The sequence below is a fragment of the Daphnia carinata genome, chromosome 5 (genome assembly GCF_022539665.2).
Source record: "Daphnia carinata strain CSIRO-1 chromosome 5, CSIRO_AGI_Dcar_HiC_V3, whole genome shotgun sequence".
NCBI lineage: Eukaryota > Metazoa > Arthropoda > Branchiopoda > Diplostraca > Daphniidae > Daphnia > Daphnia carinata.
Window position 1 is genome coordinate 521,258 of NC_081335.1, and position 24,904 is coordinate 546,161.

General features: G+C 41.8%; 8 protein-coding genes and 1 long non-coding RNA gene across 10 annotated transcripts; 6 read left to right on the plus strand and 3 right to left on the minus strand.

The window, feature by feature from the left end:
- Positions 1–1,604: 1,604 nt before the first annotated feature.
- Positions 1,605–4,490, plus strand: LOC130695962 (uncharacterized). Of its 2 annotated transcripts, XR_009421042.1 has the most exons (7): positions 1,605–1,778; positions 1,920–2,286; positions 2,365–2,795; positions 2,891–3,237; positions 3,292–3,577; positions 3,638–3,864; positions 3,917–4,490. It is a non-coding gene; the product is annotated as an uncharacterized LOC130695962 (long non-coding RNA). The 2 variants fall into 2 exon arrangements; XR_009002522.2 differs by having other exon boundaries at positions 2,891–3,577.
- Positions 4,438–5,087, minus strand: LOC130695961 (uncharacterized). Its single transcript, XM_057519022.1, has 2 exons — positions 4,988–5,087; positions 4,438–4,892 (listed from the first exon to the last, which is right to left on the minus strand). Exons 1-2 carry the CDS (start codon positions 5,049–5,051, stop codon positions 4,501–4,503), a joined length of 456 nt encoding a protein of 151 aa, XP_057375005.1. The 5' UTR covers positions 5,052–5,087; the 3' UTR covers positions 4,438–4,500.
- On the minus strand, positions 5,086–8,170 carry LOC130695960 (uncharacterized). Its single transcript, XM_057519021.2, has 10 exons — positions 7,512–8,170; positions 7,261–7,444; positions 7,055–7,199; positions 6,926–6,986; positions 6,703–6,860; positions 6,454–6,643; positions 6,275–6,397; positions 6,096–6,219; positions 5,947–6,035; positions 5,086–5,882 (listed from the first exon to the last, which is right to left on the minus strand). The coding sequence occupies exons 1-10, from the start codon at positions 7,882–7,884 to the stop codon at positions 5,644–5,646; spliced, it is 1,686 nt and encodes a 561-aa protein (XP_057375004.1). The 5' UTR covers positions 7,885–8,170; the 3' UTR covers positions 5,086–5,643.
- Positions 8,171–8,519: 349 nt separating this feature from the next.
- LOC130696536 (cyanophycinase-like) lies at positions 8,520–10,258 on the plus strand. Its single transcript, XM_057519616.2, has 6 exons — positions 8,520–8,699; positions 8,766–8,918; positions 8,984–9,256; positions 9,318–9,593; positions 9,654–9,795; positions 9,853–10,258. The coding sequence occupies exons 1-6, from the start codon at positions 8,574–8,576 to the stop codon at positions 10,170–10,172; spliced, it is 1,290 nt and encodes a 429-aa protein (XP_057375599.1). The 5' UTR covers positions 8,520–8,573; the 3' UTR covers positions 10,173–10,258.
- Positions 10,259–10,642: 384 nt separating this feature from the next.
- Positions 10,643–11,408, plus strand: LOC130696537 (uncharacterized). The gene is made up of 4 exons (XM_057519617.2): positions 10,643–10,893; positions 10,977–11,040; positions 11,117–11,216; positions 11,283–11,408. Exons 1-4 carry the CDS (start codon positions 10,673–10,675, stop codon positions 11,330–11,332), a joined length of 435 nt encoding a protein of 144 aa, XP_057375600.1. The 5' UTR covers positions 10,643–10,672; the 3' UTR covers positions 11,333–11,408.
- A 703-nt stretch (positions 11,409–12,111) lies between these two features.
- On the plus strand, positions 12,112–15,663 carry LOC130696493 (peroxidase-like). The gene is made up of 16 exons (XM_057519565.2): positions 12,112–12,333; positions 12,395–12,656; positions 12,718–12,944; positions 13,015–13,140; positions 13,210–13,257; positions 13,317–13,513; positions 13,586–13,623; positions 13,692–13,849; positions 13,906–14,103; positions 14,188–14,344; positions 14,410–14,595; positions 14,665–14,714; positions 14,773–14,873; positions 14,946–15,144; positions 15,205–15,313; positions 15,382–15,663. Exons 1-16 carry the CDS (start codon positions 12,180–12,182, stop codon positions 15,458–15,460), a joined length of 2,289 nt encoding a protein of 762 aa, XP_057375548.1. The 5' UTR covers positions 12,112–12,179; the 3' UTR covers positions 15,461–15,663.
- A 161-nt stretch (positions 15,664–15,824) lies between these two features.
- On the plus strand, positions 15,825–19,450 carry LOC130696877 (cleavage and polyadenylation specificity factor subunit 6-like). Its single transcript, XM_057520008.2, has 6 exons — positions 15,825–15,960; positions 16,182–16,415; positions 17,352–17,579; positions 17,847–18,492; positions 18,561–18,713; positions 18,789–19,450. The coding sequence occupies exons 1-6, from the start codon at positions 15,901–15,903 to the stop codon at positions 19,223–19,225; spliced, it is 1,758 nt and encodes a 585-aa protein (XP_057375991.1). The 5' UTR covers positions 15,825–15,900; the 3' UTR covers positions 19,226–19,450.
- Positions 19,451–19,862: 412 nt separating this feature from the next.
- On the minus strand, positions 19,863–20,898 carry LOC130696878 (RNA-binding protein 1-like). Its single transcript, XM_057520009.2, has 4 exons — positions 20,754–20,898; positions 20,424–20,643; positions 20,130–20,348; positions 19,863–20,057 (listed from the first exon to the last, which is right to left on the minus strand). Exons 2-4 carry the CDS (start codon positions 20,633–20,635, stop codon positions 20,006–20,008), a joined length of 483 nt encoding a protein of 160 aa, XP_057375992.1. The 5' UTR covers positions 20,636–20,643; positions 20,754–20,898; the 3' UTR covers positions 19,863–20,005.
- Positions 20,899–20,946: 48 nt separating this feature from the next.
- Positions 20,947–24,197, plus strand: LOC130696811 (ecdysteroid-phosphate phosphatase-like). The gene is made up of 9 exons (XM_057519920.1): positions 20,947–21,042; positions 21,123–21,379; positions 21,434–21,674; positions 21,735–21,927; positions 21,996–22,307; positions 22,378–22,447; positions 22,505–22,863; positions 22,922–23,395; positions 23,482–24,197. The coding sequence occupies exons 2-9, from the start codon at positions 21,273–21,275 to the stop codon at positions 23,766–23,768; spliced, it is 2,043 nt and encodes a 680-aa protein (XP_057375903.1). The 5' UTR covers positions 20,947–21,042; positions 21,123–21,272; the 3' UTR covers positions 23,769–24,197.
- The last annotated feature ends 707 nt before the right edge of the window (positions 24,198–24,904 follow it).

The following is a 24,904-nucleotide window of genomic DNA, read 5'->3' on the forward strand; positions in this document are numbered from 1 at the left end:
TCGTGATCTTTGAGCTTCGTTATCGTTTCAACTGTAATTTCTCTCAAGTAGTAGCGCTGTTACAGGATATTAAAGCACAACGACTTTGTTTTGAACCTTTCCAACTTGTTGCCGGCGACAAGAAAAGGAGGCGATGCGAATCGAACTCTAAGCCCACGGAAACATTATCTTTTAGAACGAAAATAGATGGGGGAGACTTATCTGCATAGGTCGAATGGGCATAATTGAAAATGCCAACAACACGCCTCTCGAATTAGTGTTGCACGATTGACACAGTGATATGACAACTCAAAGAGTTCATGCGATACGACGCGGAATGCTGAAAGTTCAATCACCTCAAGTTGGGATGTAATTCTATTTTTGAAATGGGCACACATATCATGAATCAAATTTATGCCACCCACGGCGTAGTCATAACACAAACGTCCTTAAACTTGCTGTTTGGGGCCCTTTCGCCCTGCGTTTGTATGAATCGTTTTCTTATGCAATTGGCACTACGACATTACGTAGTGCTACGCGATACGCGCGCGCATTCTCTCAGAAATCGAAGAAGCTTGAACGAGATTTAAAGAAAATATGTGATAGCTCGACAGACTAAAAATGCCGAATACTCGTAAATCGCTATGCTTATAGCTGAGTATAAAGTGTGACCGCATAGCTGACCGCGGTATCGTACTCAAATTAAAACAAAAAGGTCAGAGTATTACCCCCGGGAGGATGGAGTACGCGGTAATCTTGAATACATAATGCAAAAAAAAAAATTTGAGATCAAATCAGCATACGTACTGAAAAACGACTCTCGTAATAATACAAAAAAACAAACAAAACAATAACATGAATCATTTCTAAAATAGATTTTAACACCAAGTGTCAAAAACGTTAGACGTTACGTATTCCATACCACCGATCTTCGGGAGGGGTCAACTCATTTTCCTTGGCTATTGCAGTACCGTTTAAAGTACCATGTCCTATCAGTCTTCAGCGTTCTCAGGGTATTACTTGGTAAAGCAATAATGACGACCTTTTAGCCGCGAGGTTAAAGCGAAAAGTGGGTCAATCGTATACCACTGGTATCTTGTTATCTTCCTCCGCGCTTGGTTTTCACAAGAACTCTTCACCTATTTGACTTTTGTTTTAAAACATCCAGTAGCAGCATCGCAGTTTGTGGGCGATGGTGAAAGTCTTGTCGGCCAAAATAATTGAGAGAAAGCGATACGTCAACAAACATTGGGCTGTTATCGTTTTTTGTTTTTAGTTTTCGGTGTTTCACGTTGGCACTGCAGTTTGGTCGTATTCGTCGGTGACCGATCGTGTTGAACATACGAGGGCATTGAACTCGATGGGAGGTGAATAAGTGGGCGTTGTTGACGTAGCCGGTACGATGTCGGTGGGTTGCTTTGCTGACGTGAACGCAGTTCTGCTCGCCTGCGCCATCTCGCAAATCCCGAACGATAGCCACTGTTTGTTTTGCAATGAGGAAAAAGTAAACACTTTGAGCGTACGATCAAATTTCTCGTTGTTTTAACGAGATAGGGTTACAAGTTGAACCCAATTTCTCAGAACTTCCTGTGTTTTTCTAAGAAACTCTCTTGCTGCATGTGCAAACGAAGAGACGGGGAAAACCAACAGTGCTGAATCGCCATTCCTTTCAACGCTTTCTCTACACGGACACTACGTTTTCTACCAATAAAGTTTCATTTCGTCAAAAAGATTCATTATGTAACAGCATTTCGAGTGCGTCTTATCCTAATTGCACGCAGGATTTTGCTTGAGGAAAGGTACGTTCGTATCAGCGCATTAAATCACGTTTTTTGTACTGTTTGAAAATCTCTAAGTTCGGGAATTATTTAAATAATAAACACTTCATTGCAAAACAGTGAGGCAAACTCAACTTAACCATCGGTTGTTCATTCAAACAGTGTTGGATACTTACATCATTGTAACCAATCGACGAAAATGATACATTGTCGGACAGCTATGACGGTTTTCTTGTGTGTCTTGGTTGCATCTTTAGCTTCGTGTGTACGTCAAGAACGGCTAGAGATCTGCGGGAGTTGAAATTCGCGTTGGGAATCGCAGTTGCAGTTAGTCTTGCAATTACGAAATCGTGTAACTGGGTGTCTTTTCAGCTATTTCGAATTATCTGACCCTCTTTTGGAGACCTCACGTTTCTGTTTCGTGACCAGAAGCAGCAACATCATCGATTCGATTTTGCAAGACCATCAGCTTCTACCATTTTTCAAAAGTCAATCCTCGGATTTTGGCCCCAAATTCTATCTGTTATGGGTTGGTTTCAAATCAGATAAAAGTTAGCTGAAGAGAAAGTATAGTTATCGTTTTTGTTATTGGCGTTGATGTCCACAGTTTTGGTGAACGATTCGGTATCGACCGGGGTGGGTGGAGCAAATTTGGAAAAGGATGAACGCACGATGGCCTCGTCAAATGCCTTTAGAGTTTTTCAACCAATCGAATGAGAGCTAACATTTTATGACAACTTTTCTGGAGACAAAGCATACTGACATGAATTTACTGGATCACTGCGATACGCAATTCTTCAAGTAATAGAACTACTGTTTCATTCTTGCTTTGCATTCAATTCTCTCAAACAACAAGATTTGTTTTGCAATCAAAGAAAAAAGCTTCGTCTGCTAAATTATCTTTAATCTAAAGGCGTCTCCTACGTACATTGACCCAATTAACTGAAATTTTGCGAGGAAATTCTTTATCTTACTCCCATAAGCCCCTGAACCCCTTGGTGATAACTGAATCTCATCTTTAACGAAAATGAATTCAAGGTAACCTACAAATACATTGGCTTAACGTATACAGCTAGGCAATTATCTCCATTTTGAAATGTGAAATGACGATAATCAATTTTCAATTCAAACAGGTTTCTTAAGACTCACCATTTTTACATTGAGGATTAAAGATACCCATCAGATATTGGAGCTCGATGTGATGCCCAACAAGATGGAATGTACTTACAATTGATTGGTTAACTTGATCTTCGGCCGAAACACGACACAATTCAAGAGAAATGGACACATAACTTTGAGGAATCACAGGGTAGTTAACTGACAAAAGCAAACGATCCCCCTTACTGTTATCGTCACGCAGGATCAAATTCGACTGCTCTATCTGGCTTGAGAGGCAGACAAGCCAAGTGTGATCCACCTGTCGGCCGATCCTACATTCATTTGTGGCCTCGCCACAACACCTTAATCGCATAAAATAAATGTACACAAACACTTTCATTTGCGCTTGCAGGTTGCTCTTTCTATTTTGATATAGGCGGTGAGCCAGCCAATGTAAACCGATAAGCAAAACCAACATCAATGTACTGTATGATTGGCTTTCATCGGTCTGCCGTTATACATAAAACATTTGTTAACAAAGCCTCCATGGTGGTAAAGTGAACGAAGTCGTCAGATGTTTTACTTCTATTACTGACTTAACCAAACCCTAGTACAATTCTTCATGCTGTTCACAAAAGCTCTGCGCATGAAGCGACTGGGAAATGACCTATCGCACTGCACCAAAACATTGGCGACAGAAGTTGGAAAGCCATTGGGTCTAGGTCCGTTCAACTGCACCTGTAAATTACGCCAACGTTTACCATTTCTTTCAAACCCTCCAGAAGGATCTTGCAGGTCGATGCGAACGTTTGCGTGCTTTATGAGTGTTCTTCGGTTCTCAGCACACGAAAATGAATCCCTTTTAAAATCTGCTATAATAATTTCACCGTCCCTGCGCTGCGCGCGGCTGCCACGGACATCCACCAGCCTACTAAATCTCGCACCGCAATCCTCCACGGGATCCTCTTCAAAGTTGAATCCTTTTTGAAAAAAAAAAGAAAAGAGAAAGGTGATGATTTTGAATAAAAATTCAATAAAATAATTACAACATTATTAAATAGATTTCCTTACGCTGGCTGCGGCATTCTGGGGCGAGAACACAGAAAATGACGAAGAATACCAGATAGTTGTTCATCTTGATATTGCTGTCAAACGACTGGTGCTTCGAAATTGCACCCCCCAGGCTTTTAAGCGACTTGTTTAGGCTTATTTTAACTAGGTGTTTAGTTGGGGGAAAACATTTTTCTCCCTCTCGTTTCAGATTATTCTGCTACATTACAATATTTATCAGGATTGGTTGCGGTTAATCAAAATTCCGTTCTAGTGGGAACTAAACCGGATTTGGGTTTCCCTCTCCGTTGTATTCTGATTTGCATTGCTACAAGATTAAACTGCGATTACCGCTGGCGAAATGAAATTTCCCGCCAACAATGTTCTCCGATTTTTCAAAAAAAAACAAATAAAAAAGACAAATTATCAAGAACTAAATTCACATCCTTTTTCCCACGCGCAGCAGCGAGTGGTAGGATTAAAATTTCTGGGTTAATGAACAAATTGCAATTCATTTACTTGTTGTCCAGTGAATTCGTTTATGCTTAGCCAATCGATAATATAGCAATACATTGAATAATTTTTTTTTTCATTTTTACTGACTCAGCCAAATCATAGCACATTTGGTCATGCTGTCCACGAAAGCTTTTCGTACGAGGCGAATAGGAAATGTTTTATCGCACTGCAATAGAACCGTGGCCACCGTGGATGGAAAGCCATTGGGTCTAGGTCCGTTCAACTGCACCTGTAAATTACGCCATCGTTTACCATTTCTTTCAAACCCTCCAGAAGGATCTTGCAGGTCGATGCGGACGTTTGCGTGCTTTATGAGTGTTCCTGGTTTCTCAGCACACGAAAATGAATCCCTTTTAAAATCTGCTATAATAATTTCACCGTCCCTGCGCTGCGCTCGGCTGCCACGGACATCTACCTGCCTACTAAATTTGGCACCGCAATTCTTCACGGGTTCCTCTTTAGAGTTGAATTCTTTTTTGAAGAAAACGAAAAACAAAATATGATACACGATAAAAGTATTTTTAATAGCAATTGAAAGGTAGTTAGACATTGTTAAGTTTGCTTACGTTGACCGTGGCATTCTAGAGCGAAGATGCAGAAAATGGTGCAAAGGAGCCAGTACAGATGCATTTTTTTTTAGAAATGATTATTCTGATCAGCCTTAACAGACGGCGATTAGTGCTTCTAAACTGCAAAGGTCGCTTTTTTTATACCAATCGATCCAACTTAGCAATGACGTACCAGATTTTGGTAATCATGTTCTGCTTGCTTTTGCACGTACTGATTGGCTTTCGTAGCTAACACGCACTTGTTTCGTTCTATTTGCATTAATCGTGTCCTTTTAACAAACACTTGTGAAAATAGGCAATTAAAATAACGTCTAATATGCTACACGTTTGCTTTAGCTAAACATATATAACCACAGATGGAAATTTAATTACATTTCTTCCACCTAAATGGAATCTTTTGGCAGCTGTCAGCTGGACCAACAGCTCACTGAATTAGCGTTTGTGAAACTAAACGAATTCCCCATGTCCCTGAAAAAAGACCCTGTTGCCTAAAGTCTAGCTTTAACTACATGTAACATTGTGGACACGCATGACTGGAACACGTACTAGAATTTAAGATACAACCATTAAATAAGAACTGATGTCTATCTAGCTTAAAGAACGTAGTCCTAGGGAATTAAAATAAATAATGGAAATGGGGGCATGACATCTAATTAGATTTTTTTTTGGATGGGAAGAAGAAAACTAAATCTAATCCATTTGCGCCGACCAAAGCGCTGACTCTCTTCCAAAGATTTCTTCCCTTTTTTAGCAATTTTAATTTGACGGTCTCCCGAAATTGATTGGCGATTCGATCGAGACCACCGACACCAGCTGAAACAGAAGACAAACGCTTCGACCAGAGTCACCATACTTGCTCCGAGAAACAGACCCAGGTTCCCACCCAAAATTCCTTTGAAAAAATGTCCATTAAACAACAAACTTTAAAGCTATTAACTTAAGCAAATGAATCGTACCGAGCCATTGGTTGATAGTCGGATAATGATTTACGAGTAAAGTTTGCGTGGAAGTCGGATAATAAAAATTAAGCGCCGCCAAATGTTTGCTATAGAAATGCACAACTCATTGACGATGATGTTGGGAAATTATTTATCACGTGACTTACCTTTGATTAGATGAGATGGACCAGTTACCGAACAGCGAATGAGAGCCAAAATGCAAATCAGCATAGCTGGCTGAGAACTGGTATTTTTCTTTCCAACATTCGCTGACGCATTCGTCAAAGTGATCTGTTAACAAAGCGAATAAAATCGAATCAGATTGAATTTCTTGATAATATTAGACCTAGTTTGCAAAGCGTGTTGTACGATGATTGATTTCTAAAATTTTCTCTCGGATCTAAAAACCAGAGTTTCATCATCCGCGCAAACTCCAACAATTGCTGCGGTCGACATGGTGGTAAGTCTCCTGATAAATGAAACGATATCATTATGAAATAAGAACAGAAAAGCTAAATTATAAACCTGCGTAGGGTAAATTCACTAAGTAACAACTGACGGTTTGCGTGACGAGCTTTTGACGGAACGCATACTTGCAATTCGATTCCGTATACTTGCTGAAGCCGGGCACTAAATGGAGGTAACCATCCAGTTTGTCCCGAATGGCACAGACCTTTCTGGCCAAGATTGATCGAGCTACTTCCTCGTCATTGATCTGAGAAAATTAGAAAGCATAATAATTGCTATTACGGGTTCAAAATGACATGCGTGTACAATCGTCTTGGAAACGGCCAGTGAAGTCCAGAGGCCAAAGCGGCTCAGATGTTTCTCCGCGAGCAAAGCCACTGTTGGATCTGTCCACTTGTCACTAGCTGAAAATGTGATTCCCCTTTGATTAGCCATTATCGGATTCACAATCGAGTTGTCCAGTTCTACGATTCAAAAAATCATAGCATAACAATTGGAAATTTCTTGTGCGTGAATTGCTAAAACGCACCCCGTGAATCCAGAACATCTCTAACCAAGACGACAAAGCCGAACGTCATGGAAGGAATGTGCTTTTTGGAACGCCACAGAAAAGAAAATTATTCTGAAAATTGAATGCATTTAGTTATTAAAAATATACTTGGATCAACGGCGGGGCGTGGAGAGTAGTGACGCAAGCACCACTCGTTGAAATAAAACTGCCTGACGGGAAAAACTTGGAACAACAATCGACGCTGTTCGCGTAAATGCCCGGTGAAATACAACCAGCAATGATATCTTCGCATCTAATTTAAGATCTAATCAGATTCACTTTAAAGCGTAAACTCATTCAAACACCGATTATACTTGAGCAGGGCCCGCTGAATGATCTCGTTAAAGTCGCTGATGTTATTTCGATCGAGTATGTCGTTGAATTTGGATTCTAACTGACGTTGTCTTTGTTCATCCTGAAGAAGAACAGGTGAAACGACAAAGAATGATGTCGAAAGGGTCAGATACGAAACCATTTCGGTATCCACAAATCCCATTTCTATTAAGGATGTCATTATTAGTGGAATGAAATAACATTCGGTAAGATTTTAAATGGATAATTTTACCTGCTAGGATCGTGAGGTTGAATGTGCTGGAAGTGCAGATGTGATATTTGGGATGTTCGAACCAGTTAGCTGTATTCGATTGCAATAACATTTCGCTGTTGCCGGCCATGTCCACGAAAGATAAAGTCGAGAAGTAAGTAGAGACGGTCGTAAGGACAATCCCAATAATGAACGTGAATTTCCAAATAACTTTGACGAATGTTGGAGCCGATTTATCACCAAGACGAGCCACAGCAGCGCAAGTGGATACTCTGATGAATTCGGTCCAGCGTTTCTTCATTGCGGATGTATTGGATTTCGGATGGACTTCGGTTAGTTGTACACAAGTTTGTCGGTGAAAGCGTTGGGGTGCTTCTACCCTTTCCTTCAACATGGTTGACACTGAGAAACTGAACTCGTTAACGGCTTAGTTAAGGTTTTTTTTTAAACTTTATATCAGAGAGTGTTGTTAGACGGGAGGTTTCCAGCCAGAGAAAAAAAAACAACACACTAGCGCTGATCCGGATCAAACAGATGCTCCCATCTGCTTCGTGCATTTGATCGGGCCTTGTTATTTTTCAATCTAGAGGTCATGAAAATGCAAGACCAGTCTTGTCATCCTTACTGTGCATATATCTTTTTACGTGCTCAAATTTCATGGCGAGCAAAGTTATGTAAATTACAATAATTTCTACTCTTTCAAAAACTTGCGTGACGTCCTTCTCCAGCGATCACTCGTCACGTACTAAAAATTCGATGGAGGAAAACTTCTCCTTCCCCTACTAGAAAAAACAGATGAAAATGAAACAAATGACGATCATAATGGTTACGTGCTTCAGGCCATAATAGGTTACCTGTCCCTTACCCTGTGCCTTTGGGTCTCCTTACCTTCAGAATGCAATGAACTCTGTGAACCCCCGCAGGTCGTTTAATATCTGATCCCTTACTCCGTCTCAAAAATCCATGGTAAACGCCTCTCCAAGTTCACGTGTAGACATTAACATCCATTAGATAATTAGTTGTGCTCTGAAAGTCTGTCCAGACACAACGCGTTCAAACACTGAGCAACTTGCACGTCTCATCATGTTTTACGCAAACCTGATGTTCTTAACGTGTCTGTCGCTGACAGTTGGACAGAATTTAGTCCTTATTGGAGGTAACCTTCGCCATGACAACCTACCTGTTTGGAACATGATGGTCGATCTGGCTGTGAGACACAAGCTCGTTTTCAATTCATTTTGCCTTTATTTGAACGAGTTATTTAATTGACTGTAGGGTGGGCCAGGTGTGGCTAGGATAGGAGTTGTTTCAGCTTCTAATTCAAACACGACTGAAGGTGATAGAGTGATTAACAACTTTGTACGCCTCTACGGGGCCAATGCCATCGAGATTGCCGTTAACGAGTCTCTGGCTAACAACATCCTAGTGGTGAGTTTGATTTTCAAATTCTACTGAAATTTAAAAAGACCTAATTCAACAGTCGATCGATGTAGGCGAACCTGGTCCAAAAACAGACGGGCATCTTTATAGTGGAAGATTCTGAAGACAAGGCTGCTAATTTCTGGGACAGGTTCACTTCAATGGTACGTCCTAATGATACACCTGTTCGACCACCCAACGATGTTGTCTGTTACGAAAGTGCCAGTTACAAGCGACAGAATCTTATCGACACGCTCCGTCCGTCTGGGGTGGATTCGCTGGTATTGACGGCCATCAGGAAAGTTCTCAACAACGGGGGCATGGTGGCCGGCAATGCAGCTGTAATGGTAAGTCGATTCATCAACGCAAAGTAGAAGAAAAAAAAAGTTCTTAATTGATATCTTTTAGGGCAAATCAACTGTGATCCTCGGTGGCGATTCAGTGGCCGCTCTTTTAACTGGAACGCTTTTCATCTCTTCGCCCCGCGTTCCATTCTCGTTGAGGAAAGCTGGGGGCCTATCTCTCATCAACAGTGAATATGTTTTCGACAGTCAACTGAGTGAGAAAGGTCGTGAAGTACGGCTTATTCGCGCCTCGCTGGACAGCAATGTTTCACGAGGGTTGGGCATTGACGAGAACACGGCAATCATCGTCAACAATCCGCTGTTCCAGCCTGTCGGCAAGGTAGGAAAAAAATTTAATCCTCTGAATATTTGATTCTTTACGACTATGTTTTATTACAAGGTACTGACTGATATGGGTGCAGCGAGTGGTGCATTTTATGTCGATGTTTCTAACGTCCCTGCCAGCTCAGTGGCAGCAGCTTCTTACGACAACATCGAATTTTCGTTTTTCACCGTCGATGATTCTTTCGATTTCATTGCAGGTACGTTTTCTTCCATTGATTTGAGTGTAATATTTTAAATCTGTTTTGTTCTTCAAGGTAAAGCAATTTATCCAACTTGGAAAAAGGAAGTATCCGGCCAAGAACAGTTCAATAAAGCTGTGCCGTCTGACGATATTCTGTCACTAGCTCGGCCGTCTCAATGGCGCCAGACAGCCGTTCGACTCGTTAATAGTAACGAGATGAGTGTGACAAGCCGTTCACCGCCATCCATTGTGCCATTGATTCCCGGTGTCGAGGTTACCTTCGATCGCACACGAGCTGTGGGGCTCGGAGCCCGTCTGCCCGGCAACTCCAGTACTTCTGTAGTCTCTTTTCAAGGAATGTCCGCTTCCATCAAGGTGCTCAGAATATTGTAGTTAAGTAACGTTCCTGTACATAAGTGTATTAGCTCTATTTCATTTTCTTTCGACTAGTGATTTTTCCTAAATTTTATCTTGTATTTTTTTAAAAGAAAGTAATAAATTCAACGTCCATTTCTATTTTCGGTATATGTTCCTATTTGCTTTTTTGTTCCCCCGGGAACATTAAACAAAAATGGAATAAATGAACAGGATCTTCAGCATTCTGTTTTGTCCAGCATTTTATTGCTAGTTGGAAAGATTGTCCTTACCAAGTTCTAAACTGTACTACCTAATCCTTTAAGCTTATACGACATAGGATAACTGTCGTATTGTATGGCCTGTTAACAACATAACAGTCATAACATCGTATAAAATGCTAGATAACTGTACATATCGTATCATGTTTAATCTACCATGTTTTTTTATCTAGCTGTAATCCAGGCATCAACAAACAATGCAAGTTTAGCGTGGTTTCCTAGCTGGGCAGGGTTTTCAGTCGACGTTTGTTAGTGTTCATGCGATCCTGTGTTTCCGATTTGCTTCTGAAAATGGAAAGCCAATTCAAATTACCTTTTGTTTTGCTATTCTTGGTGGTTGCAGTCTACGCTCAAGAGCAGCAACTCATTATCGAAGTCATTTACCTTCCAGCTGATTGTCCAGTTAAGTCGCAGAATGGGGACGTCATCACAACAGACTACACCGGAATGCTAGAGGATGGCACCGTTTTCGATTCCAGGTGATATAACTAGCAAATCACATAAATTACGAATGGCCAATCTAATTGATTCTTAACTTTTATGTTTGTCTTCCGCCTTGCAGCGTCGGTGGCGAACCTTTTAGTTTCACACTAGGAGCTGGGGAAGTAATCAAGGGTTGGGATTTGGTAAGATCAAATTTTATATCAATTTCTTAATGCTTATCGCATTCTAATATTCACGTTTCGTTTTACTGTGCCGCAGGGATTGTTGGATATGTGCGTGACCGAGCGTCGCAAGTTGACTATCCCACCGTCATTGGCCTACGGCGAACAAGGAACAAGTGATGGAGTTATTCCACCTAGTAAGTGACGCACAGTTTATTTTTTTAAGTACTTAAAATAAAGTTGTCTTTTTTTATTCTATCAAGATGCCACCCTCATCTTCGATGTTGAACTGTTGGCTATCAACCGGCCTTAACTGAAGTCTTGTCCATACGTTTCGTTCAGCAATTTAAGCGATGCATAACGAAGCCAATAGAAACGTTTCTTGAAAACTGTTCGTTTCGTTCCCTTTTACATAGAACACAAAATCTGATTTGTTGGAACACGGGTGAAGGAAGAGTTACTATGTGATAGCGAATTAGTACCGTGGGAGTTGAAATATCACGTACTATAACTTGGGTAGGACGGACGCTCCTTGAAAAACGGACAGTTTTGCTCTTGAAAGAGAGAACGCTATGAAAACAAATGCTGATCAAATAACGTATAACTCGATAACTCAGGAACCTGTGCGCATAGTCATTCTTTTATCTGGCTCTTTTAAAAGTCCCATACAGTCTTTTGTACTCCGACTGGACTGTTGGCATTTAACGGACCCACCTTTTTCGGAACGTCAATTGAAAAAAAGGACAGGAAAAAAGTGGGAAAAGCTTTGAAAATGAAAGGATTCAAGTCACTGAATACATTCATGACGCATATAGAAAGTGAACAACGTAAGTATTCCTGAAGGTCGTGCTGTCATGAATTTGGAAATACCCGTTCTGCGGTTTTTTTTTGTACGTTTGCCAATGTCAAGCGGCTCATCCGGCGATGGCACTGCGTTGCTACGCAATGATTTGCGATTTCAACATCAAGGGCATAAAGCGTATGTTGGACAAAGGTTTAACAATGACTGGTCAGACTTTTTTTTATTCTGCTGACTGCGTGACTGGCCTGATAGTCCAGCAATGCGTGTTCACTATGAAATTAGATTCAGGATACCAAACACTATTCCAGTCTTAATTTTACTTCCAATCAGCACAGACGGTTGAATCTTTTCTGCAAAAATGGTTAAACCTAGTTCGTTTTTGCTTTGCATCTTGCTGTTTTTAATTTGCTTAATCGACAGCCTTAATTCAAACAGCCATCGGAACAATCGACAGATCCACTTTGATTCTGAAGAAACCATCGGTCGCAGCTTATTTCGGCCATTTTCGCAGGGTACTGAACATTTCCTGCAACATTATTTGCTTTTAACGAACGAATTCTAATGTTCCAAAAGAGGCGGCTCTGATTGTAAATCGAACGGGATTCGATATTCGCGTTATAACAAACGAGCAGTTGGACAAGGAGATCAGTCAAGCATCTGATCGAATGAACGACATCATTCACTTTGAGGAAGTGCTTCTGGAGAACGAAATCCGTATCCAACCCAACACACCTTCGTTTAGCCACCTAAAAATAGTCCAACCATCCATCGGTGCTCAACAGTTGGCTCGGGAGGCCCTGCTTGTCATCGAAGCCACTCTACGACTTCAAAAAAGGTGCGCAACTCATTGCAATCATTTCTTAATACCTTCTGAGACCTCCGTGTTTGCAATGCAGATTTAATCTCACGCCTGAAGAGACTGGTTTAGGACTGGCTATTCACTCTACTCGTCAGACAATCACGTTTCCAGCCTGCCGATCTAGACCTCCGTGCATGGAACACTTTGGAACTGGCATCGTGAAATACAGAACAACCGATGGTTCGTGCAATAATTTAGAACAAACTTTGTGGGGCATGACTCGATCGACCTTTCAGCGCATTTTACCTCCTGCCTATAGTGACGGTAGCCTTTTAAAAAATTACATTTGTTATTTTGTAGAAATACTAAAGTGAGTTGCATTTATTCTAAACAGGTGTTTTTGCACCGAGAGTAGCCACGGACGGAAGCAACTTGCCTAGCGCTCGCCTAGTTAGCCTCTCAATAATTTCTCATCAGGATGCTCCGCGAGTCGACGTGTCATTATTGGGGATGGTTTTCGGTTGAGTAAAATTAAATATTGTTAAATTATTCATTGAAATTATAATAACTAGAATTTAATGATAAACAGGGCAATTCATCGATCACGATATGACTTTTACTCCAACGTTTGTCTTGTGTAAGTTAAGTCTGCCAGTTAACTTCACTTACAATTAAAATAACTAAATTGCTGTTTAGCCGACTCGTCCGGAATAGAATGTTGTACTACGGATGGCGGATCGATGCTTCCGGATGGTTTGCGCCATCCACAGTGTTTCCCAATCGACATTCCAGCCGACGATCCGTTTTACCGTCCATTTAATCAACGTTGCATGAATTTTGTTCGAACTACACCAGGATTACGACCCGATTGCAATTTCGGTTACGCTGAACAAGTATGTCTCATACCTTTTAACATTTACCTTAAACATACATAACATTTCGTTACGCCTTTCCCGGTGGATCAGTTGAATGAGCTGACTCATTGGCTGGATGGATCCCAAATGTAAGAATTAGCGACTGTTTTGTATCGTAATGTCATGCAACTGTAAACACAGTTATTATCTATTTTAGCTATGGCAGCGATGCAGAAACGTTGGAGAAACTACGTGAATTTCGTCAGGGAAGGCTGCGTTCTGCTAGGTTTAACGGGCAAGAAATCGTCCCATTGGATCCAAAATCGAATATTACGCGACCGGAAGACTGCAATACAAGTTCTTGCTATATGGCAGGTACTTGTTGCTGAATTTGTATGTAAAATAGCAATGAATTTGACGTTCGTGATTAGGGGATGTACGCGTTAGTGAACAGCCACAGCTTACGATGATGCACACGCTGTGGCTGCGGGAGCACAACCACGTTGCTGCTGAATTATCACGTTTCAATCCTGAATGGAATGACGAAATCCTTTTCCAGGAAACCCGTCGCATAGTCATTGCCGAGTATCAGTTCATAATTTACAACGAATTTCTTCCAATCGTTCTAGGTATTGACATGTCCGTGAAAAGCTTGAATGATTTAATGAAATGAATCACGAAAATATTTAAACTTGACCCTTCGTTGTACGTAGGTAAACGTTATATGGACATGTTCAACCTGACCTTATCCCAACCGTCATATTACAACGATGGTGGCAAATACGATGCCACTATCGATCCATCGATCCACAATGAATTTGCCACTGCTGCCTATCGTATGGGCCATTCACTTATTCAAGGTCTTGTCAAGTGAGTTTAAGGATTCGTACGTTATTTGAAACTGTCGTTCTAAAACCCTCCCAAAAACAATTTAGATTGTTTAGCCAAAACGGACAGGTAAATGAAGATCGTTCGTTCACACTCAGCAGTATGCTGGATGCTGCCTCTCCGTTTGGCAAAGACGCAACATGGATGGATGATGCTTTGCGTGGGCTGCTTGAACAACCCATACAAAATTTTGATTCATCATTCACCCCAGAAGTAACAAATAAACTTTTTCGGTACGTATTTTGTTAGTATAAAAATTAAAATTAAAATTGAAATGATTTCGATTGATTTTTCATGCACAGTGGCGGAAAACCATTCGGATTTGATTTAGTAGCACTTAACATCCAAAGAGGTACAAAAAAAAAAGGCATAATAAAACTTATTTTCATTAATATTTAATGAACTTAAAGGGAGGGACCATGGGTTACCTGGCTACAACAGTTATCGAGAAATTTGCGGAATGAAAAGAGCCGACCATTTCCGTGCATTCTCACCCCAGATTTCACCTGACGTGAGTAAAAATTGAGAAATACTGCTCACGCATTGTCACGGCGTGACTATTAGATGCTCATTTCATTTTCAGATGATATCACAACTAAAGCATATTTATCGATCTGTGGACGACGTTGATCTGTTTGTGGGTGGCATACTGGAAACTCCAGTTCATGACAGTCTTGTTGGTCCAACGTTTCTCTGTATTATTGGCGACCAGTTCGCACGGCTAAGAAAAGCTGATCGATTTTTTTACGATGTTAACCATCAGCTTCACTCTTTCAACCAAAGTAAACTAGAGATCAATTATAACGAGTATTTTTAAAAAGCATTTTTGAAAACTATTATAGGACAAATAGAGGAAATTCGTAAAGCTAGTTTAGCCAGAATTATCTGCGACCATAACGACGGCACGATCCGTATGATTCAACCTCAAGTTTTTCGGACAGCGGGAGCAATGTATGAATAATGTAGAATTTCTTGGATACAAAGATGAGAAATTCATAAAATGATGTTCTTTTATCCAGAAATAGTAAGAAAAGGTGCGACGGACCAGCAATCCCCCGGCCTGATTTCAGTCTTTGGGCTGGCGAGCCCATCTTTTAGCCTTCAAAAGCAGCATCAGCCTTATTTGTTTCATCTCTACCTGTTATTTGTATGGTTTATACTTGTAAATGATGTATACGTGTATTGCGTGCAGCGTAGGTGGTTTCCAAACTAAAAATTTATGCTTCAAAGTTGGCATAAAACTCATGTAAATTATGGAATGCAATAAAGCTTTCAGCACTTTAAAACATGTCGGATTAAAACGTCCTTTTCTAAACTAATCTTCTACATTGAATATACAGAAGAATCTTCTGGATAAAAGTTAATACAGGCACTAATTCGTTTACTCAACGATACGCATCGCCACCGTCGCAACAACAAAAAGCATAATTTTGCCGCTTGGGGTTCGGAAACTTGACGGAAGAAGCGCGTCTCTAATATCTGCGTGTGGTGCGTCAGTGCCTCAGTGGAGCTAGCAAACCAGCTCACAAAAAATAAAGATGGCTGACGTGCCGGACATTGACTTGTACGCCGACGATCTGGGGGATGATTTTCATGGCGTAAGTATAATTTTAATGTATCAGTATCTCGTAATAATGAAGTTTGCATGCTTGTGTTTCTTGCACGAGGATAAATTCTCAGATATTTGTCTTTCGTTTTGATGTTATTCGATCACAGTGTTTGGCGTGGGTGTAGATACCCTCGTATGCCCGTTTACCGTTATCGATGCAGAATCGTTACAACTAGTAGATTCTTTACATTTTTCTTGTTTGACCAACAGGAAGGTGACGAACAAATTGGTGATGGGGTCGACTTGTACGACGACGTCCTAACTTCAACAACAAGCATCAAGCAGGAGACAAATGGAAAAGAGAAGATCACCACGCTATCTTCTCACACATCGTCCAACTCTCTACATGGCTCATCTTCGTTGATTGGAGCACCACTTCAGCTACACAGCAACAACTCATCACAATCTAAACGAGTCCAGCTCTATGTGGGCAATCTCACCTGGGTACGATCATTCAAACCTTTCCATTTATAGAACCAAGTTGTTCAGAGTGCCGTTATATATATATCTATACTCATATATATATATATATATATATATCTATTTTAAACTAATTGTGCTGTGTATCGAATCGCTCCCAGATAGTTCCCGACTGTTATTTTTAAATCAAAATTAATCAAGTCTGTTAAGTCTGTGATATCAAACCTAGCCACACTGTTGTTATGATGGAGGGGCCATGATGTGATAATACTGTATGATGGCAATCAAAATTGAAAGAGAGGCATCATGAATGTTCATGTATGTATGTGTATGTGAGAAGGCATACCGTTTCAGGGACATGAACGCCATGCATGTTGTACGCTATGTATCTGCAATTTTTTTTTATTATCATTTTTGATCTACCATAAGCAGCCCATCAAACTACCAATAGCCCCTATCAAAACCTTTGACTGAAGGTTTTTGAGCTGTGTTGTATTATTACGTTTCTCAGGATGCGGTCCTCCAAACATAGAATTCCCCAAAAACTCGTTGTCAATCAGTTTTGCGTAACTGATGTGCCATCTCTAGCCCATGTTTTTTTATCGCCATCTCTTGCCAACGTCATTTGAGTCGAATGAATTGTTAGTTTGGGGTGGGAATCGTTTGATATGACAAATCTCAGCCACGTACAACCACTGGCGCCCATGTGCAGGAACATCTCTGATGATGATGACAAGAGAAACTGCACTCACACACACTACAAATGCGCGGCTGTGTAAAGGTGCCCGATCAAAATATCTTCATTTGACCAATACAATATGGTATCGACGTCATCGGCAAAAACCTATTTTCATGCTTCTTTTTTATATCTTTCTTTCTCTTGTTTTTGTACAAACAAAAAACCAAACATCAAAAATCGAAACGCTTTGCTGTGCGTGTTGGCCGCCCATCTCAATACAGTGGACAACAGATGCTGACGTGGAGAACGCTATCAGCGCAGTTGGTGTCCAAGACCTGGTGGAGGTGCGCTTTCATGAGAACCGAGCCAACGGACAGTCTAAAGGCTTCTGTGTCATCACCGTCGGTTCGGAGATCAGCGCTCGACAATGTATGGATAAGCTGCCCAAAAAGGAGCTGCATGGACAGACGCCCATCGTCACCTTCACATCTAAACAAGCACTCAATCAGGTAAAGACTTATTTGGAAATCTTTTTCTTCTGTTATTGTGTGAAATGTTACTGCACACCAGTAGAACCGTTAACTGTCGAAACCGAAATACAGTTTAAAGGTGGGAAAGTGTGTGCAATATTAAAACCCATTCAAGTTTTATCGACCCGAAAAGTGTTGCTCGTGTGACATTTTTCGGATGACTTGACTGTGGTACAATCGTACTCTACAATTTGCTCCATTCACGACGTTTGATTTGATGTATCGTTTTATTTCTGTTTTCTTCAGTTTGAGGCGCAATCAAAGAGCCGACCGTCAAGACAATCAAGTCCTCCACGCAGTACCGGCTCTGCACCGTCTGGCGTCCCATCGTTAACGGTCGGACTGTTGGGTCCTCCGCCAATGAATGGACCTCCACCAAGGATGATGATGGGTCCGTCAGCCTCATCATCTGGGCCACCACCTTTAACCAGCCTCTCCTTACCTCCGCCACCGTCAGTGCGTGGTCCGCCAACTCCTGCAGGCATTCCCGTTCCACCACCGACCCATCACTTGCTTCCACATCCTGTCATGTCACCCACGGTGGTACCGAGAGGTCCTCCACCCGGCCTGGGGATGCGCGGGCCTCCGCCTGGCATGGATATGAATCCTCATCGTATTCCTCCCCCTGGTAGTGGCCGACCGGAATGGGCCAATATAGTTCAACAGCCAGCACCGCATGTTAATCCTGCTTTCTTCCCTCCACCCGTTGCCGCTCCTCCTCCCGGCTTCCCTCCTCCAATCGGTCAACCACCACCATTCATTACTGATACTCGGCCACCTCACACCAATGATGCCCCTAGCATCAGCGAAGCTGAATTTGAAGAAGTAATGGGGCGCAACCGAACAGTCTCTTCATCCGCCATCGCTCGAGCTGTTGCTGATGCTTCGACTGGTATTTCGTTACCTATATCATTTGCTGATACAAGACTTTAGCTTTCCGGTTTTGCATTGTCCTATCAGGGGATTATGCCAGCGCGATTGAAACCCTGGTGACTGCCATTTCACTGATCAAACAGTCAAAAGTGGCGCACGATGAGCGCTGCAAGATCCTAGTGTCTTCGTTGCAGGATACGCTGCACGGCATTGAGGCAAAGAGCTACGGTTCACGAAGAGGTAAACAACTAATTAGGCAACTAAAGAACACGTTTTAAAAGGGTGTTATTAATACAACATTTTATTTATTTTTAGATCGGTCGAGGTCGAGAGATCGCGAAAGGAGAAGAAGGCGTTCGCGCAGTCGAGACCGTGAGAGGCCCAGTGAACGGGACAGAGATCGAGACCGCGAGAGAGATAGAGACAGGGATCGTGATCGCGAGCGTGAACGAGACTACGTTGAACGTCCGAGGGAGAGAGAACGTGATCGCGATCGCTCTCGTAGTCACGAACGAGACTACCGTGAAACGCGGAACCCACGAAATTACGAAGAACGGTATTCGTCTCATGATGAAACTAGGAGAGAGTATGGCGGAGGTAGTCGCGGCGGAGGATCGGATCGTGACAAGGACCGCGAAAGGGACGGTGGTGGTGGAAGTATGCGAGGAGGACGAGGAGGTGATCCGGGGATGGATCGGGAGCGTGAACTTCGTTCTCGAGATGACCGAGAATCGCGCAGCATGAGACACTAGAAGGCAACAAACATATGATAAGAAGTTAAGTAAAAAGTTGACTCTTTAATATCCGTCATTATTCATAATATTTCATTTTTTTCCCGCGCTTGTGTCGCGACTTGGTAGCATTTAAACACACGTATGATCCATGATTTTTTTTATTTCGTTTAATATTTGCTTCGGTGTGTCACTCTCCTCCTCCCAAGTCCCTTCAACTTTCGCGAAACAATAAAAATTTCAATTTCATTCAAACAGTGGACCCCGTTTCGGCCAAACTAACATTGAGTTATGAGATTGGTTTATTTTTTTTTACAGGATTTTGTTTTCTATTTAGGTACATTCGATATAAGCCTGGTGGATAATACTGATTAGTTTCAAGTAATGTTATTTCATTTATGTAGATTTTAAGAATTCAATTTGATATTTTCACAAAGATGTGAATGGAAAAGTGCCTTGTGACAAAAAAAATTGTAGAAGGGAAAAATCCTCAAGTGTGTATTGCGCATGTGGAATGAGCACGATTTAAGCCCGCAACTCTTTCACAACAAAAACGCGCGCATGTGATACAAGTCCGTTTGTTTTGCAATTTAAAAAAAAAATTGATGAAAAGCCCAGATTGCCGCTGACGCTGCTGCTGGTCACAAAAAATTGAATGCCAAATAGGATAAGGAAATATAGTAAGGGAGGAGTGAATGACGGGTTTCACAGCGACAAGGACAAAAGAGAAAAGAGGAGCTTCTTTGAAATTTATCTGCACAACGGGTAAGTGTGTGTGTGTGTATGATAGACCGGAATCAATTAATCTGCATACTTGCTGTAGCTGGGTGAACGTGAACGACTACGGGAGTCCCTGTGAGAACAACAAAAAACTTGTGTTGACTTTTGTAACAGTAGAAGCATTTGAGCTTTGTAGTTGACTTACCTGCGGACGCGGTCGCGAGAAACGGATCTAGAGCCTTTCCTGTCACGGAAACGATCACGGCTACGGGAGCGTGATCGTCTAGGTGAGTAGCCCCTTCTGGCTGGTGGTCCACCACCCCCTCTACGACCATCCCCACGTCCTCCACGATCACCACCAAAGCCATTACTTCTCCTCTTGCCTGTAGACATTTCCACCTTTACTCTGGCACCACACAAACGTCTACATGGGCAACAGAACATTAGGTAGATTATTTATATATTTTCATTGCAATAGCACACAAAACTATCTACTCACACCCCGTCCAAGGCTCGCACTGCATCCTCTGCATCTCTGGGATCTTCAAATTCAACAAAAGCAAAGCCAGGAGGATTTCTTGCTACCCAGACATTCCTCAGAGTGCCATATTTGCTGAATGCCTCTTCAATCTCCCCCCTGGCCGCGTTAGAGCCTAGATTGCCAACGTAGACTTTGCATCGCGGGTCCCAGTCTTGATGGCGGGACGACATGGCAGGTGCTTTGGTGGCAAAGGACGATCGAACAAGCAGATGCAACCGGGGAGGTTTAGGTTTGATCAAATTGGGTTAGTTATCACAAAAAAATTTGAGAATCATAACAGATTATTACCTGGTGTATTACAAATATATATGGGCGAAACAATATGGTTTGGCTGTCAAATGCAAAGAAACGCGGCCTATGTCCAAGAGGAGGGGAGACGCGTCTAGCCGGTTGTTTCCAATTACTTGAAGTAGACAACCATATTACAATTGAGCAGTAGCAATTTGGTGTTGCCAGATATAACCTAAAGCGCAGTGAGGTAATTTGGCAACCGCGAAAGAGGAGTTAAAAAAAAAATAACAGTACGAAGGAAAGATAATGTCATATGCATTTTAAAGAGTAGAAGAAAATTCTTACGGTTCGTGAAACATTGTAAAGTTCTTTATAATAATGTTTCAGTTTATTGGCATTTTGGACCAACATTTGTATTTATTATAGTTACAGTTCCATGTTATCGTCAACTGTTTAGCCATGTTCGACTACGTTTAGGAGGAAGAATCCAGAAAATTGTTGTACCTTGGACTTCGAATTCTTATTTGTGATTCATATGCGTTTCCGTCCAAGCCGAAAGTTTTTGTCGTGAGAGACATGGCTGAACTTCCACCCAGAAAGAATGCAACTCCAACGAAGCTCACAAAGTTGTTGATCTCTCCTCTGAAGGTTCTACTGCAGATGGGTTTTCCAAAACATAGAGCGTAAGTAGCAAACAGCAATACTGTCAACATCATACTAACATTCTGGATCTTCAGGGAGAAAGCCCTTGCTGCTACTGGCTATAGAAATGTTCAGCTAGCTTCAGATTGGTTGCTGGCCCACGTAAATGACCCCACCTTAGATGACCTACAGCCAAGAGAATATCTCCTTTACCTATGCCCATCTGGTTTTCTGCAAAGTCAGCTGCAGGAATTTTGGGCCAGATCGGCAGAAGAATGTGGCAGAAATGGCGCCCATGAGTTCCTACCCCATGTCACTCTAGTTCCCCCCTTCAAGGTACCATGTGTAGTGTTTGATTACTTTAGTTTTCATGCTCAAGGTTAATTTTTATATTAGGTACCTGATAGTGCTGCTCCCAGTATTGTGAGTCTCCTGGAAAGAATAGCAGAGCATGAGAATCAACCTATTCCCGAACTTAGGCTGGAAACCTACATTTCACAGAATTTTATGGGCTTTTTCCTCAATCAAGATTCGGCTGAAGTCATTAAATCCATTGCCGCTCGGTTTGCCAGAGAACTGGCTCAAATAAGTACATTCAGTCATAAAGTGTCTTGTATACCCAATTGTGTCATTAACTTTAGCGTTGTCTTTCCTTAGATATTGCAGCAGAGGCCCACACACAAGCCCTGCACTTGACATTGGCTTATAATTTTCCTTCTGGTCAATACAGTACACTAGAATATCTAGTAAAAAATATAAACCCCAACACAGACGCCTCCCATTGGCAACTGCGTCTATATTCCAGAGATATCCGCCTGTCCGGAAAGAAGGTGTACAAGGTCATCTTTCCGCATGTTCCACGGGAAACTGACGAGTTGGAACTGCTTCTAGGCGATTTCGTTTATGTCGATCCTGAAGCGTGTAATAATTCGATAGACGGATGGATTGAAGGCATCTCTTGGCTTACGGGTAATACTGAAAAAACAAAAATCATTTTATGTTTTATTTGATTTGAATTCAGTTCTAATCTTTCACCCAGGTTGTTCGGGTTTCCTGCCAAAAAACTACGTGGAAAAAACGGCCGAATCAGACGCCTGGACCCTACATAAGTATGGAATGACAGTTAATAGTAGTGTTGGTTTTCTGACTAAGTTTGCGCTATTTAGGAGCGTAGAACTGAATCCATCCGCTGACGAACTGGATGAAATAGACGGCGTATCAGCATCTAGTGATCAAGCCCTCCGATTGTTGAATCAAATGTCACCGGAATTGGGCTCCAATAATGACACAAATTCGCATAGGGATCAACCAACTAGCACAAAAGTAGTGGCTGTTCGGCCAACAGAGCTTTCCAAATGTACAGAAAACTATGCCAATTTCAATTTGGACATGGCTGGGTTGTCTCCCGTGGTAGAACGACCTCTAGCCTTTAAACAAGGACCACGACGATTGTTTATAGTACGCCATGGCGAAAGGATCGACTTTACATTTGGTACATGGATACCCTACTGCTTCGATGAAACGGGTAAAATGCAGAGTACCTCACCACTGGCATTAAACTAATTTTTCTTTCTTGAAACAAGGAAAGTACGTTCGAAAGGATTTGAATATGCCATTGAGCGTTCCCAAGCGACAAGGATCACCTGAATCGTTCTTCAAGGATTGCCCGCTAACTATATTGGGTGAAACGCAAGCTGGGCTTTTAGGCCAGGCTTTGCGTGCGGTTGGCGGATCCAACAGGATTCAGCACGTCTACTGCTCCCCATCTCTTCGCTCTTTACAAACATGTCACAACATTTTGAAAGGCCTTGAAATTGAGCATTCGGTCCCCATTTGTTTGGAGCCGGGATTGTTTGAATGGCTAGCCTGGTACCAGGATTCAATGCCGCAGTTCCTTACTCCAAATGAGATGCTCGATGCCGGATTCCGTCTTCACGACCAACATCAGTATTTTATTGATTTTAGCGAGCTTTCCGATCGTCGTGAGTCAGCCGAACAGTATTATATGCGCTCCCACTACGTCACTCAGTGCGCTCTTCGCTGCACGGAGCATATCGGTAAAATTAAGATAAACCAACGGACCATGTTTTTACCGAAATCCGTTAAAGAGTAAATTACATTTTGCCTTAATCTTATCTCTCAGGTGGAGACGTCCTTCTCATCGGACATGCGTCAACGTTGGATGCATGTTCGCGACAACTGGTGGGGGGATTACCGCGATCCGCCCAAGAGCTATCCCGAATCGTCCATCGGATCCCCTACTGCAGTTTGGCTGCCGTCCAGCAATGTCTTCCAGAAGAGTCTTCGCTTGATGATTCACCCGACGAAACTGGCAGTCATAAAATCAAATGGAAGTTGATTGAGCCGCCTGTCCCTCCTATGACGTATTCCGCCAATTTGCGTTTTGATTGGCAAACTTTACTTCCCTAACGGTGCGCCTTCGTCACAACATATTTAACAGAAGCATCAGAACTCAACGGCACAAGAAGATTTGCATTTTTATTGTCAGGTAGTATGCAAATATTCCTTAATCAAGTTCGAAAGTGTGCATGTTTTTTAAGAAAACAAACCCCAACGAAATATTCTCCTTTTGACATACCAAATAGTACGCGAATCTTTGTTATTCAAAGCCGCGTTTCCAAGTCTTTATTGAAGAAAGAAACCCTTTTTTTTTTGTTTGCCTAATGGGTTTACTTTCTTAGCTGCCTTTCTTGTTTTATCGTGTTGGTACAGCAAATGTCGACCTGTACGAAACATAGAAGTGTATGACACGGAACTGTTGAATCATCCGTCCTCTTTTATAAGCTTTAATTTACTCCTAAGTGCAAGCAATGGAATAATACATATTGTAGATTGTAATTGCGCAGTGACTGCTTTAAAAAGTTAAATTAAGGGAAGAGATGACCCTCCAGTTCCGTGTTTTAAAAATTTGCCAAAGAAAAAAAAGAAGTATCGATAAATTTGAATCTTTTGCCTTTCATGGCGGACTGCACACGCTCGCATGACTGGGCAAGAATCCTATCGAGCGCGAGTTTATCGGCAACATTTGAAAGACAAGCAAGGCCGCTCCTTGTGAGCGTATGGACATTCTTCAGATAAGGTTTCTTTACTGAATTGATGAACTATCACTAACTCTAAGGCGTTTTATTTATTTTTTTTTCTCTGTCGCTAAATTCGTTTTGATCCTCTTCTTCTCGGTCACTTGTCTTTCTTCTTTCACTTCTTTTGAAATTGAGGAAGCCTCATAGTACTCTGGCTGGGTCACGCGGACTCGAGAGTGTCAAAACTGAACTGCGCATCGCTGACCAATTACCTGAATGGTTCCGTTAGAACGAGTGCCTTAACAAAGAGACACGGTCTCTGCATAGGGGAAATGTCGGTTGCACAATATTAAGTTTATTATAATTAGGTAAATAAGCCCTAGAGGGAATGCTTTTGAATGGCTGGTCAATTTGCGCCGACGCGCTAGAGATAGCCAGTTTCGTTTTAAAATATTCTAGCTCAAAGCCATCTGCAAATTACTCATAAATGAGTACCACCTATAGAAGATCGCCTTATCTACATCT